We start from the raw sequence: 14,819 nt of genomic DNA, 5'->3' as shown, positions 1-14,819 counted from the left end.
GCTAATCTTAATTAACGGAATATTTATGGCTATTTCTGCAACAATTTGATAGTATTTTGACATCTTTTCGACACAGCTCTATCGTGCACGCTCTAGTCGATGATGCAACTATGTAACACTATGTGTGAGTTCGTACAATCCAAACATTGTTTACACAAGCTGATGATGACCGACCAATTTTATGAGCAAGCCAGAGAAAGCGAGAGAGAGAGAGAAAGAGAGAAAGAAAAAGTACAGCTAAAATCCAAATTACAAAGCACTTAAATCACTTTATATAAGTCGTTATTTGGACGACGAAAGAAAAAAACGTCCAAATTTTCGTTGCTCATTCTGAGTACAATGTTCTCCATTCACCACATGTCTCTGGTTCTCTCTTCCGCTGAGAAAGAAAACCATATTTTTTCGATGTTTCTTTTTTAAGTTTGAGCACTTTGGTTTTTTTTTAATGTTTCTAATGAAAATGCATAGACAAAAATAGTAAAATAGTGACATCATGGCATGGCGACACCCGAAATCCTCTTGAGAATCATGAAGAACCTCTCACTTTTTTTTAACCATAAATGACGTGCGATGGAATATGAGATTTTTCTCTTTCTCTCTCTCGGCTCCGTTGATTTTGGAGGAAAAGCGGTATGTGTTTCGTAGATGAAATTGTAATTAATAACATATCATTAATATTGTGTTATCAGGATCTACCCTCATGCATTAATATTGAATGCATTTTAGTTAAAAGATACAATTGATGTTGATGTGATGACCGTTACGGCAAATGAAAAATGACCGGCGTTTGGCAACAGAAAAAAGGGGGATGCAACAAAAACAGCTGTGATTCGGGACTGATTGCGATTTGATATTAATTGCTTTTCGGTTTGGGTTACAACAAACGATTTAACGGCATCAATGACAAAACATGTTCGTTGATTGTGGTGTTAGACGATGGGATGATACATATAATCGTAATTGATACTCATTTAATGTGTTATTTATGTTGGTTGCGGACAGGGCTGGCTGACTGGCTGGCTAGTTGGCTCATATTGCCATTTCCCTGAATTTTACAATCAGCACAAATTGAATCATATGTTACACGAATCTGATCCTTCCGCAGCAATCGGTTCAAATGAAAATTGCAGTGTCGTTCAATTTAAAACACGAGAATCACCCAAAACTGTAATCATGATATGGAATTGGTTTTGGGTTATTGCGCGATACATTGTCAAAAATCACATAGAAGAATGAAGAAGAAAAAAAACGTAAATAGCGCGCGCTCAATTTTCCGCATACACGAGCGATTTAATTATTACTTCTGTTTTGTGGACACATTTCCAGTGCAGCGAGTAATTCGTATTCGGAGTTGAATGTGAGCTGCAATGGAAAAACCGGGTCCAGGCGATTATTTAAAAGTCAATTACTCGCTTCGGTTCACAAAACATCTGCCGTTTTTAGCGAATTGGTTCTTTTTTTTTCCTCAGTTTCATTGTTTCTTGTTCATTTGCGCCAGTGTGTGCGCCAGTCATCCTTTTCTCTCGTTCACTTGTGTTCGTTTCTTGACGTTGAGTTCAACGTTTTATGCACACATTTTCGGTTGTTGATGTTTCAGCGCGTAATAGCAGCAGGAGCAACAGCGGTGGTTTTGTACGTTTGTCTCAGCCAAATAGCACACACCGATAAGCGAGTGCGGTCAATATAATTGATCAGGTATTGTGAGTTAGTCACATTTTGTTGGCCTTTTTTCTGTCTTTAAATGGCCGAATGGAACCAATTCGTCTGTTTTTTTTCTTGTTCGTTTCGTATCTTCTGTTCGTCCCTTTTGTTTCAGGAGAGTCGTATGTTTTCTGTCCACCATACACTGTAATTATATGAACTGTAGCGAATTAAATTGAACGCTGTTTCCGCGTTTCCAAGTTCACTATCACACACCGCAATTTGCACTTACTCTTGCCATATATTTATCAACATTTGAAATTTTTCTCTTTTTTTGCTCTCTTTCTCTCTCTCTCTCTCTCTCTCTCTCCCTCGCACGCGCACTCCCAATCAACGAAACACTTTTAAAGGTTATATTTTTGCATACCGGTCATTTTTCATATGCTTCACGCATCGCACAACGACACAAGATGTGGTTGATAGCTGTTAATTAAATAAAATGTGCAATGACTCACCTGATCTACAAGGCAATTCGCTAAAAATGCCAAAGCCGCTAAGTAATGTATCCAATTCATGGTTTCAAACACAAATTTGACTTATTTTTCGGTCTAAATCCTCTCTCTTTATCTTCTATATATCAACTCTGTTGAGTTTTAATTGAATTGTTTTTGCTTGTCGTATATTTCTTCTCTCTTTCTCTTTCTCTTTATTCTCAATATCTCTTCACAAAGAGTCAACACTGTTTCGATTTTTGCAATCACACAATTGTCACCTTGTGTGTGCTATCACTCGGTTTCAGTCGATATATTGTAATTGTTGTAAGACGAATTTGGAATTGTCACTGTGAATCTGTGTGTGCCATTTATCACACCTCAAACTGAACCGTAATTTTACACATTTTAGATTTTCTCATTCATGTCTATCACCCAAAACACCAAATCTCGTTCCGGTGAATTCCGTTTCAAGTCAAATTGATTAGGTCAAATAGTGTTTTTTTGAGTCTCCTTTCTAGTCGTTCTGCAGTATTCTATACAATTTTTTTCTTCTTCTTTTGAGATATATTTTTTTCTCCCCTTTTTTTATTTTACAAAGCGTTTGCACATTTAAAAACGAACTTTTCACAAAATATCAATTTAAAAATGTTTCAATTTGATAGCAAATGAGCGCATGCACATTTCGATGTTCTTAACGTTTTTTTTTCTCTTCTTTTCAAATGTATTTTCTTCGGCTATTTTATTCCAATTGAAGTTCTTGTCACAATGTCAGCTATTCTATTTTCTGCGGTGTGTCGTTCTTGTTGTCGTCGTTGTTACTAGATGGTCGTTATATTTTTTTTTCTCATTACGTTCGTTTGTTGGTTATACTATGGTTTTTTTTTATTCAGACGCAGAATAATCACCCTTCGTCAAAAACGGATATACAACATGAATCGCGGACACTTGAAATAGAACTAAAGTAAGAATCGCCGTCGCGCACAGCACAAACCGTCGTGCCGTATGTATGCAGCAATAGCAGCAGCAGCAGCAACAACAACAACAACAATTATAACCGTATAGCCGATCGGAGAGCGCCTTACTATACGAACACAACCGACGGCACACACAGACGATCGTATCCCCTCTCATGTATTGGTAACTACCAAAGAACCTATGCATTGCCATACACACATCGCATACGAACGAACGTAAAATAAAACGGTTCTCTCTCACTCATCGCTTATGCACGCTCAACCAATGCATAGCAGACGATCCTCATCATTCGCAATGTATGTTTGCCATCGGCTCTCTTTTACTTCACAATTTCCACAGCGTCTCTCAATTTGCTACATCATTTGTTCGCCAATGAATTGAATGTGGAACTCGTTCGATACCGATGCTACGGCCGCAACGTGCTCTTGATGCTTACATGTTGTTGTTGCCGCTTCGTTTTAAGGGGAAATATCATTTTGCTCAATACATTTTACACATTTACTCATGTCGCACGCACGTATTGAAACCGATTTATAAACCAAGCCATAATGATTCGAAGAGGTACGGAGAACGTTTGCAAGCGTTCGCTCGTTCGATTTTAAGCATGGAAAATGTGCTCGGCCGACAAGCATCTGCCAGCTGTACGATGGGTCTGTTTTTTTTCGTTTGTGTGTTTTTTTTTCACCAAAATGATGGTTTGTCTTCATTCACGCGTTAGTGTCTTTATTTCGACTTGTCTCTGTATCGCGATTCATGTTGATTTAATGATTTAGCCTTTCTGAATAGACGCGCCAATTGAATTATTAGTTGATTTTTAAATCATTTATTCTTTTTTAATCCCGAAGCTACCGATTCTACTGTCAATAAACAACGAAAAATCACTTTTTTCAAATACAAGCGAATTTCATTAGAAAAAACAAGCGCGTTGTTGTTTTTCTTTCAATCTCATAAATCCATTCAGATTTTTCTACGTTCACATACTTTTTGCTTTGTGAATATTCAATCAAGTTTCATTTCAACCAAATCTGTAGACCAATTCAGTTCTTTATACCTTCGAGCGATCAATGTATGGCTATTTTCAGTTTATCCTTCGTCTGTTCCCTTCTTCGCTGCTTCATTTTTTTTTGCTTCGAACCTCATATGCAATTTCACACGCAACCGGAAGAATATGAAATTGAATGAAATTAGAATAAAGTTGTACGTTTCGGGTGGAATATTCTTTTGATATAAAGGCCAAGGATACCACACCAAATAGCTGCACTATTTCAATGGTTTTGCATTTTAGCGAGTATTCCTCTTTACCTCTCTTTCATATTTCTCCTCGTGTTTACCACTTTGTTTGTGGTTTTGCATTCAACTTGAATTCACCCGAAGAAAAAAACGACTCAGACACGAAATTTAGATTTATTTACATATATTTTGTTTTGGACTGAATTTTTGGAGGCCGGATGTCGCAAAAAAAAATATTTTTTCAAGCATATAAATGTATCAAGAAATGCAATTCTCATCGGAGGTTTTTCTTTCAATTTTCGCCCCTCGGTCGAGATCTTGTGAAGGAGATACGTTCGATTTTTTCGGGAGATTTCTTTCCTGTTTGTCTAACAACTTAGAAATTTGATACCGCAAACATGTGCAATAGAAACATAGTGCGTTGAAATGCGATTTTTGCCTGTTTTCAAGGGCAAGTGACTTTTTAGTGAGATCACTTCACCATTTTGTTCAGAAGAAGAAGAAGATTTTTTCCATGGAAGATGGGCAACAATCATGTCAAGAAAAATAAAAAATCTATTTTGATTGAAAAATTCCATTTTTTTTTTTAGATTTGAAACAAAAATCGTTATTTTGCTTTTTTATTCGAATATTTGAGCCGTTAGTTAACACATTCGTCAGCGACACGGTTTCAATTAGTAACAAAAAAAAATTATCCAAAAAACAACGCCTTTTTTCCGTTGGCACAAAACGCACCCTCGTTTCATTACGAAAAAAAAGGAATGAGGTGACAAAAAATGGTTGAAAATTATGAATTTTTCATGCGTTGTAAGTAATGATGAACGCAAGTCAAACACGGAAATGCATAAATCTTGGGCGCACATTTGGTGTCGTCTTGCAAAAGTCAATTGTAAATGCTTGAATCCTGAGTGAAGAGAAAAAAAATACACACACTGTTATGAAACATCGTTAAAACCAACCGCAGATCATACCATTGCCCTTGTCGCACAAATCAAGCGCCATATACATATAGACACGATCGATTGGGAATATATGCATATGAATATCGAATAAAATGTGCGTAAGAAAAAAAAACAGTCAAAAAAAGAAATGATTATTTTGAATAAGCTGAAGAAAGATTTTTTTATGTCAGGAATGCACATTTTACGTCGAGAAAGAGAAAAAAACCATATAATCGTAAAATAGTCGCCAAAACAACATTGAACGTAGAAAACAACTACCACCTGGCACTTATTCTCGGCTTCGTCTTCCACAAATCTCTCAAAAACGTAAGAAACGAAATGAAAGGAAGCACGTGCGCTTACTATAACAAACAATATTATTGAGAAGAAAAAAAGAACTGTTGATGTATGTGTGTCTATATAGTAAAACCGAAGCAATCGAATGGTTAGGGTGGCAAGTTGAGACACATATTTTTTACATTTGAATGAAAGTCGCTCATTAATTTCGCTTGATTTGAGATGATGATTTTGGTTGATGTTTGAAAAACTAATTAAAAACTTAAACGAAGTTTGAAATTTGAACCGAAGCGCACTTAGTGGATGGAGATTTTTGTGTGAATTTCGCAGCACCCTAACGCTTGATCCTCACAATGTATTCCATAAACAATACAGGATATAGTTGATTTGCAATGGCTGTAGGAAATTTAAGTATGTTTATTGAAAATTGATGTATCATACAGCTCACAGGTAAATGGGCAACAATGCCGTCAGAACAATCGTTTGAAGCATTTGTTTTTCTTCCTTTCGTACAAATACACGATAAGATATTTCTGTTCCTATCCAAACTGTGTGCATGATTTTCAAGAAAAAAATATTCATTCATTTGCAAACGCAGAACGTATGCGAAGATTCGCCCGTGAAAATGTTCCTTCAATTTTCAACCATAAATAGATTTACATAGTAACAAACTGAATATACAATTCAGTTCATGGGGTATATCTCATTAAATGTAAAAACGACGCACATGGAAAAGTGGCCCAAATGTAGTACTACGGTCCAAAACGTTCGCAATTCACAAAATCTATGTAAAATTCCCGCATTACATTTTATTGCAGAAAGAGATGTACCTTTCATCATAGCAAATAAACATGCAAACACCAAAGTCATTGGTATATTGTTGGAATTTCCCCAGTTTTTGTCAGTTTACAAGGTCAAATTTACCGAGAAACATCATAAACAATCTGCATAGGCAGGACCATGAAGTAGCAAGACGGAAAATAAAACAAGGGAAAATCCTAAGCACACTCTTACTCATCAATCAGCTTTGAAATGTACACGCGTTAAAATCCCAAAAATCAATGGTCGAGATCAGCGTGGTTCGTGTTCGTACAAACGTATCGTTGTTGTTCGGTTTGATATTTTGACACAATGCCAATAATAATTCTTATAAATCAACACATTCGCCATTCTCAAGGATTTTTTTTGTTCCGTTGCACACACACACACACACACACATGCACAAGCAATGGGTCAACTCTCAAGAAGTGATGTATTTCCTTCGTGTGACCAAACAAAAGCCATCAAACACATTAAAATCGAATTTGCCGAGCATGAAAGCGCATATATTTCTCCGTGTCCATTGACAACAATTGACAATCTCACGTTGTGATACAACAATGCTTAATAGCTGTTACGGCCATCGAAACTGTTTCGATTGGCAAAACAGCACAACACACACACACACACACGAACACAATATCAAAATGTGATTCCAGTGAATCAAGGAATTTATTGATGACGATGACATCGGCCTAACGCATCGAACTGGAACTACTACTACTGTTCATGTGTTTCGGGCTACAATAAGTGGACAATTTATTGTTTGTGTTTGTTCAACAAATGCTCCGATGATGGATGACGACGGTTGGCAGCATATTGCAATTGTCTTGCGCTAAAATAAGATGCGATGTGAAAAATGAAGCGATTCAATTGAAAAAAAGTTCGACTTTTTCTTTCTTTTCTCTCTCTCTCTCTCTCTCTCTCTTTTACATAACATAAGTCTTATCTGTTTGCATCATTCGGATGCATCTTTTTTTCGTGTCTGGAGAAAGGCGTCTGCAAAATGTTATCCGAGTTTTTTTTTCCTCCTGCCTGAAATTTGGTCCGATTTGCTGTTGTTCAATATTTTCTTTCGGCGGTAGAATTTGATTCTTGGACGAACAATACGGACGAAACCGATGCAAAGAACAAAAAATCTAATGACTCGGTAGTAATTTTTTAAGTGTCAGAATATGATCCACATACACAATTTATTCAAATTAAAAATTTCTTTTCTGACAAAAAGGCGAACGAACGAAGAAGAAGAAGAAACGGAGAGATAGAGACAAAAAGAGAAGCTGATAGCAGATGTTGTCGTTGTTGTTTAGCGTACAGATACATGCTGCACAAATGAATAAGAAAGGTGATCGACGAAATCTCAAGACGAAGCATTGAACACCGAATGTCGAATGAAATGCTAAACAAAAGGAGCACAAACGAGAATAAGAAGAAAACAAAAAAAGCACACACACTGTTTTGAAGCAAAATATTAGTTTTCCGTATGCATCAGGCTAACGCAGAAAGAGAAAGAGGAACGCAATGAAGGAAAGAAAAAACCTCGGGAAAAAAGCAAAACGTTTGGTGATTTGGTTTTTGAAATGACTCGCATATTGAGAACTGTGTTCCATCTATCTAAATTGGTTTCAAGTTCTTTCGCAGTATTTTATTCATTTGCTCTCGACAGATTGCATTTTCTTGCTATGTTTATCAGTTGGACGCGCATAGAAATCTTTTGTTATCGTGTACACTGCAGCGTGTCAGTGATTGCATGCATCTCATGCATGATATGATACATGTGTTTTCTATTTCAAATGCAATACGATTCCTCTTTGGAAAAAGAAAACAAACAAAAAATGGAATAACAAAAACTACAACCATATCAAAATGGATGCGCTACTTTCGAAGCATTGGAAAAACGAAATACACCCGGCGCTTATAATTTTTGCGCATAATTTTATCTTTTCGCATAAAATGTTTTTCGTTTCTGTTTCTCCTCACTCGGTTGATAGTAATTATCGTTCGGATAACCTGTTAGCATGAAACATTGTATTTGGTTGTTGTATGCCTATTAACGCCGTTTAATTATATTCATTTCATTTCACCTTAGCTTCGACAATCTGCATATTTACGTTTTCGTGTGACTTTACTCCAAATCCATTATTCCATGAAATGCGTTCGCCAGCCTGCATTTGCCCCTTTAAAAGACAACACATTCGATTCCCGCCAATTCGGTTTTGGTTCATCTTTCTTCTTTCATTCCGATTTGACGACCAAATGAATTCATTACGATGTATTCGAAGTAGTTTTTATCTTCGATCACTGCTGTCATCCACTGTAAGTCGAATCAACGTTCTAATTTCCTTGTTAAAAGGGACGCCATTGTGGTGCACATTTAATGCGATTATACAATAAAATATTTGACATAATTCCGTTTTATGAAAGATAGCTTCATGCTTCACTTTCTAATCACTGCCACATCAATAAGGATTCATCGTTTTTTTTTGCCCTCTCTCTGGCATAGAGATCGATCTCTGATGTGACAGCTAAGGTTAGATGTCATTTTTTGGTTCAAATCTTTTGATTTACTTTGTGTGATCAAGCGAATTTCGAATGCGATAGAATCACAAATCTTTGTTTGAACCTCTGCAAAAAAAAAAATTAATCCGTGAAGCGAAGTAAGGAGGGAAGGACCATTAGACGCGTTGGCTTTTAAGCAATCCGTTCCAGAGGTACTTAGCCAACGCCTTTTAACATTTGAAACACCTCGTGAAATAGCGCCAATTTCAGTTGGAAAACGGCTGGGATCACTCTAAAGTTCAGAGTCTGAACTGAGGATATTTGGCTTTTGGTGCAAATGTATATGCCAAAGCATGTATGCGTTCAACTAATTCTCACAGGATCTGCAATTTCAGTTATACTTTTTGCTTCTATCCTCTGTACTTCAGTCCTTTATGTCGAAATAATTGGTTGCAAAAACTATTTCGCAGAAAAACACCTTGAAAAATAATTGGAAGAGAAGAAAACACGGCGAAATGTTGAAACAAAATTACAAATCACTTCTTTCAATCAACATACACACAATCACCAATCGATGGTAATAAATCAAACGGTTTGGTTTTTTGCAAAATCTGCGGCTATAAAATCAACGGAAATCCGTTGAATGAAATGGATTTGCGCGCGGAAATACGCTCAAACAGTAATTAGCGTTGGAATAAAACATTTCAGTGGAAACAAAAAAATTAATGGCTGATTTTCTCATTGGCACATGGCCAAAAATCGAAAATGGAATTTAAAAAAAAGCAGCATATACGTAAGGCAGAAGTACACGTTGGTCGAAACTGAAACAAAAAAAAACACATACACACAAACAACAAATCAAACCTACGCGCCGAAAGAGAGCGAAGCATAAGCACATTGAATGTGTGTTGTTATTATTGACAACAACACCTGCTGCACACCGAAAATGAATGAAGCAAAGCGGTGGAAAGGCTTTTTTTCCACTGGTTTGTGGATGGATTTCGTTTTGGATGTATTCTTTGTTATTCGGTTAAGTGTACGAAATGAGCACAGCGGAGAGGAAGAGAGAGGGAAAAAACCTCACAAATCAGCATATGCATCGCTGTTGTGTGCATTGGGCTTGTAATCGGTGTTCGTACTTTTTTGTACACTCTCCTGTCATTTGTTCTCTCTTCAATGTGCATATGCATACGAACGATTGCTTTATTGCTTTTTCCCGAAAAAAAGGACCGTTTGTGTGTTGTGCGTATTCATTTGTTCGACATACATTGTAGAGAATTCGTGCACTTTTGGTTTTAGTTGTGATAACAAAACTAATACTCTGGATATTCCACATGCGCGCTCAGCGTTGATAGAGAGCACCCGAAATAAGAAAAAAAAGGCAGCAGCGACAACAACAATAACAAGAACAGCAACACACATCACAAGATGTTCCAATATAAATGGTAGCAGATGTACGACCGAAGTAAAAAAAACACGCACCATGCATGCCAAAAACGTATCCAAATTTACGGCACTGTTTTTTAAATGAAGCATTCAGTATTTTTTGTATTTGGAATAATCAGTGTTTTAAAAGTCTCATTATTTGTTGCGCACTGATGCGAAATGCATTTGCAATTAATTTGATGTGCGCGTGACCAAACGTCATTTCGATTAAATCGATAGAGATGATGTACGACAACCGTTAAGTTTTTCCGTGTGAACACCATACGAATGGCAAGCGAATTTCCAGGTAATTTCGCCGAAATTAATTTTTACAATTTTAATATCAAAATATACGACTATACGAGTTTTATATTTAAAATCCTCCATTACCACGATGGATATCCTTTGCTAAAAACATGCTCTTCCTTTTCCCATTGTGCACACTACTTCACTCTCGCCTGACTTGATCGTTTTTCTTGAGATCTCGTCATCACTTCCCACACATTTATTTCCGGTACACGCTCTCTCTAATGCATTGTTGACGAATGCCTGTTGATTATTTACCTACGTTCTTTCTCAACTCAAATTCATCTATTGTAAACGATTTTCATTATCGAGAGAGAGAGGGAGAGAAACTACATACAAGAAGCTGATCAAAAAGAGAATAAAACACTCGAACGAGAACGATGAAGTGGAGCAACAATGAAAAAAGCACTTCCACCTTTTGAGCAACGTAATTCGTTCTAAATATGAGTTCACAAATATGTAAAACAATATTTGTAGAGAGCGAGGAAAAAAAAAGAGGAAATGAAATTTTCGTGTAAAAAGATGTGTTCATCTGCTGTTTTGCACGGACGAAATCGATGTTGAAGCGAATGCACAGGCACAAACACACACACACACAGTGCCGAAGTTATAGGAACCTGAAATCCATCGCACACCGAGCACAACGTATCAAATATCCAAAGGGAAAAAAAATTGTCGTTCCTTCCGATGCATATTCCGTTTGGCTGTGTTGTCGCACATTGTTCGCATAGTGCTCATTGCCTCTAATGAAAGTTGAAATTTTCGAAGTTGAAAACCAACATCCAAAAATGTGCACCCAAAAAACAAAAAAATATCGAACAAAAATCAAAATGTTAACATGTTCACCCGATTGCACCATACAACCGAATTAATGTGCACCACAGATCGCATAGCAGATGTCTCAAAATCAAATAGTCCACACATAAATTTTCGTTCGGTGAAAAGAAGGAAAGAACACGGTGCACGAACGAGACGAAAGCATGCATTTTTATTCAACAGGATGCAAGTGTATCGGAAATTCGGAACAAGGCAAAGTGCAAGAGTATGTAGAGCAGAAGCAGCAGTGTTGAGCAACTCTATTGAAATTCATAAGGAACAACAGCCGCAGCAACGAATGCGGCATACAATAAATCCACGAAAACCGAATCAAGACTAAGAGAGGAAGCAAGCTGCTTCGTTTGTTGCGGTCGCTATTTCTTCGGCGTTTTTATTCGTTTGATCGGATTTCGGTGTAATTTTTGTTCCGGACCGACAAAACAGTAGCATATTGCTTAATTTTTATTATGTCAGATTCATCTAACGGTTCCACTTCCTTTGCCTTTGTGATCGCTTGATAAACGATCAATTTCGATCATTATTGGCCTTTCAGCCCAAAAAATTGAAGAAGAAAAAACTGTTCTCAGCTAATCAAATCATTTTGAATTTGAAATTGATTGTTTGACTTTTTGCCCAACCTGATTTTGAGTCGCCTGTCGATCTGTCGACAGGTAGTTCCGATGATGAAGCGGAACTTTTGTTTGTCCACTTTAATCAAGCGTTCACACACATTCATTCCCAAAAAAATACCATCTGACCTTAAGTCATCAAAACTCTCTGACACCGGCCCTTTCGAGAGCGAAGAAAAAAGCAAACGGCATTTTTTTGTGTGCATTTGGCGCTGAACCTTTTGCGATTTCGGTGCAAAAGTCAATAACAACCAATCGAAATGGAATGGGAAAAATATTTTTCCCATCGAAATTTACGGATATACCAGTACCTGCGAATCGAACTGGCAGATGAAATCTGTAAGACAGCAAAAAAAGCCTTACCCTGCGTTTTTTTCTACTGTATTTGATTTTTCGACAACGAATGCATTTTCCACGTTTTTCGCCATGAGCTATGTTTCATTCGATTTCTTAAAAGAACGGCTGTTGCGTCGCCTTTAGTTCCAGCAGACATTGAAGTGAGTTTTAAGTTTGTCTCTGATCAAAGTCGAGCCATGGCTGTGATTCTTGAAAATGCCAGTGACAAACGCACCCATATGTTGTTCACAGAATTGTGTGTATCATCCTCATTCCGACCACATGAACAATCAATTCAATGAGTAATGTGCCTTTTTCTGAATAGTCAACTGTGAATTTGAAGTTGGTGTTGAAAAAAAAAATCACGCTTTAGGCCATAATTTACACTGAGGCATGGCGTTTGGTGCATGTGATAAACGAAAGACCATTTGCACTTGCAGTAAAACTGTATTTAGTAAACACCTTTCGCTGGCATCAATCACAAATTAGGCGAAATGAAAAGCAAACGAACTTTTTTCTTTCAAGGCAAAAATGCAAAAAAAAGAACTGCACCGAACCAAATTATATGTTTCGCTTTGTGTCTCCCATATGCGGTGTCTCTGTTGATTTTGATATGCATTTCCTACGCTCAACATTTCATTCTTCTCTCTTTTCCGTCACTGCATTTTCGTATGTAGATTATTCATTCGACCGAAATGATTGTAAAGCAAATCCATGTACATCTGGTCGACATTCGATACTGCAACCGGCACACGCTCAAAATAAATAGCGTTGCTAAAAAAAACGAAGAAGAACGTAGAAAAGAAACGAGAGAGAAGAAAACGCACAGACGAAAAATCAGTCACATGTTTTGATTGATCAGTGTGCACAAGTTGGAACTGACGACGCACCGATCATTACTATTGCTTGAATGCAAAGTTCCAATGCAAACGAATATGTGCCTTAGAAATGAGGGCTACTTGTTAGCTAGCCGGTGTTTGAGTTGAAATCATTAAAAAAAATATGGCATTTTACTTTGCATGGACGCATTCTGGCAGCTGGCACATCAGAATTAAAAAAATCAAAGTTATTGACTGCTCAATCGTAAATAGAGCCTTAATCGATGATTTCAATCACAAATCATTTTTTATGCGATACACTCTTCAAAAAAACCGATACGATTGCGAATCGCCAATGTTCTCATACTTTTTCCTTGAATTTAAGTCGAACGTTGATTTCGAACAATCTGGACATTTGGAAAACATTTTGACGAAATTACGTTGAATATGATAAGAAAAGCATATTTAAAAAAAATCTCTCAAATGACTTCGAGTAAAAATATTGCTGCCATCTGTTTTTAATCCTGGAAAAAAAGTGTATCATCTGCTCGTCGTTTTGATAAAAAAAAATCTCATTTTTCCCAATTCTTCGCATTGTCTCGTTTCCACGCATCGTCGAAATAGTAAACTTGCTTTCGTTTCAGGATATCTCACAGTAAGAGAGAGAGTAAGAGATTTGTGTGTGTTTTTTTGCCGTTCCTTTTTGTGCTTCGTTTTCTATACATTTTCTATTTTGAGGCGTCTTTCATACAAATACGATTTGCCGTATGCAGAGCTATCCATATGCTGTTCAACAGCTCTATGTTCCTTGATCCTCTTTTAAGGCATCAGTGACACACATTCCCTATATATGAAATCGATGGTCTATTTAACCAACAAAAAAACCGATTGCATAAAAACCGTCTTAGAAAAAAAATAATAATCAAACGAATGGAAAGGGTTGCGACATTGAGAAATGAGCATAAAATTCTTTCAAACCTATCGAACAGCTGTAGTAAGTAGCTAAGAAAATATTCTTTTTATTGAAAAATATACGATCAAATACAAAAACTGTTCTTGAATGCATGTTTTTGGAGCGAAGCAGTCTTTTCAACACTTTGTGTGTGGCGTCGTTGTTTTTTGAAAATTCGATAAGATTTTTCCTTATGTTTTTGATCAGATAAAGAAAAACTTACCAGTTTCAGGGTGCATTCAGTGTATTCAGTTCCAGGGTGCATAAAAGTGGATATGATGGAAAATTTTCATTGAAAAAAGGTGAAAATTAAAAATTCTGACGTAGAAATCGTTTAACCCATTAATTACCGGGATTCTTATTTTGTTTTCAAATTGCGAATTTCAAATATTATCAATTTTAGTCTTAAAGCTAAGTACACAGTTCCTCGTGAAATGAAAAAATTTCTCCGGTGAAATTGTCACAGGTGATATTTGTATGATGTTTTTTATTTTTGAATTGCAAGCATAATGATTTTTGATGTATAAAACAGTTAACTCCCTTCAATATCAACACAACACATGAACAAATTTGAATTTTGAATTCATTCTTTAATGTATTTTGATCTTTCTTATTTTTTCACGACCGTGAAAAAAATTTGT

At 36.6% G+C, this 14,819-nt stretch overlaps 2 protein-coding genes across 2 annotated transcripts in view; both read right to left on the bottom strand.

The window, feature by feature from the left end:
* Window positions 1–3,141, bottom strand: part of LOC129567277 (neurogenic locus protein delta) — a 60,406-nt gene extending 57,265 nt beyond the window's left edge. The window contains exon 1 of the mRNA XM_055443950.1: window positions 2,157–3,141. Coding sequence (XP_055299925.1) covers window positions 2,157–2,216 — 60 coding nt within the window. The 5' untranslated portion in view covers window positions 2,217–3,141. The remainder of the gene's footprint in view (window positions 1–2,156) is intronic.
* Window positions 1–14,819, bottom strand: part of LOC129567343 (protein Rae1) — a 124,561-nt gene that overhangs the window by 87,079 nt on the left and 22,663 nt on the right. The window lies entirely within an intron of this gene.

Source organism: Sitodiplosis mosellana, unplaced genomic scaffold (assembly GCF_009176505.1).
Source record: "Sitodiplosis mosellana isolate CC-2019 unplaced genomic scaffold, AAFC_SMos_1.0 Smas_scaffold_1, whole genome shotgun sequence".
In the NCBI taxonomy this organism is placed as follows: domain Eukaryota; kingdom Metazoa; phylum Arthropoda; class Insecta; order Diptera; family Cecidomyiidae; genus Sitodiplosis; species Sitodiplosis mosellana.
The sequence above is the reverse complement of the archived record's forward strand: the minus strand, read 5'-3'. Positions and strand labels throughout refer to the sequence as shown.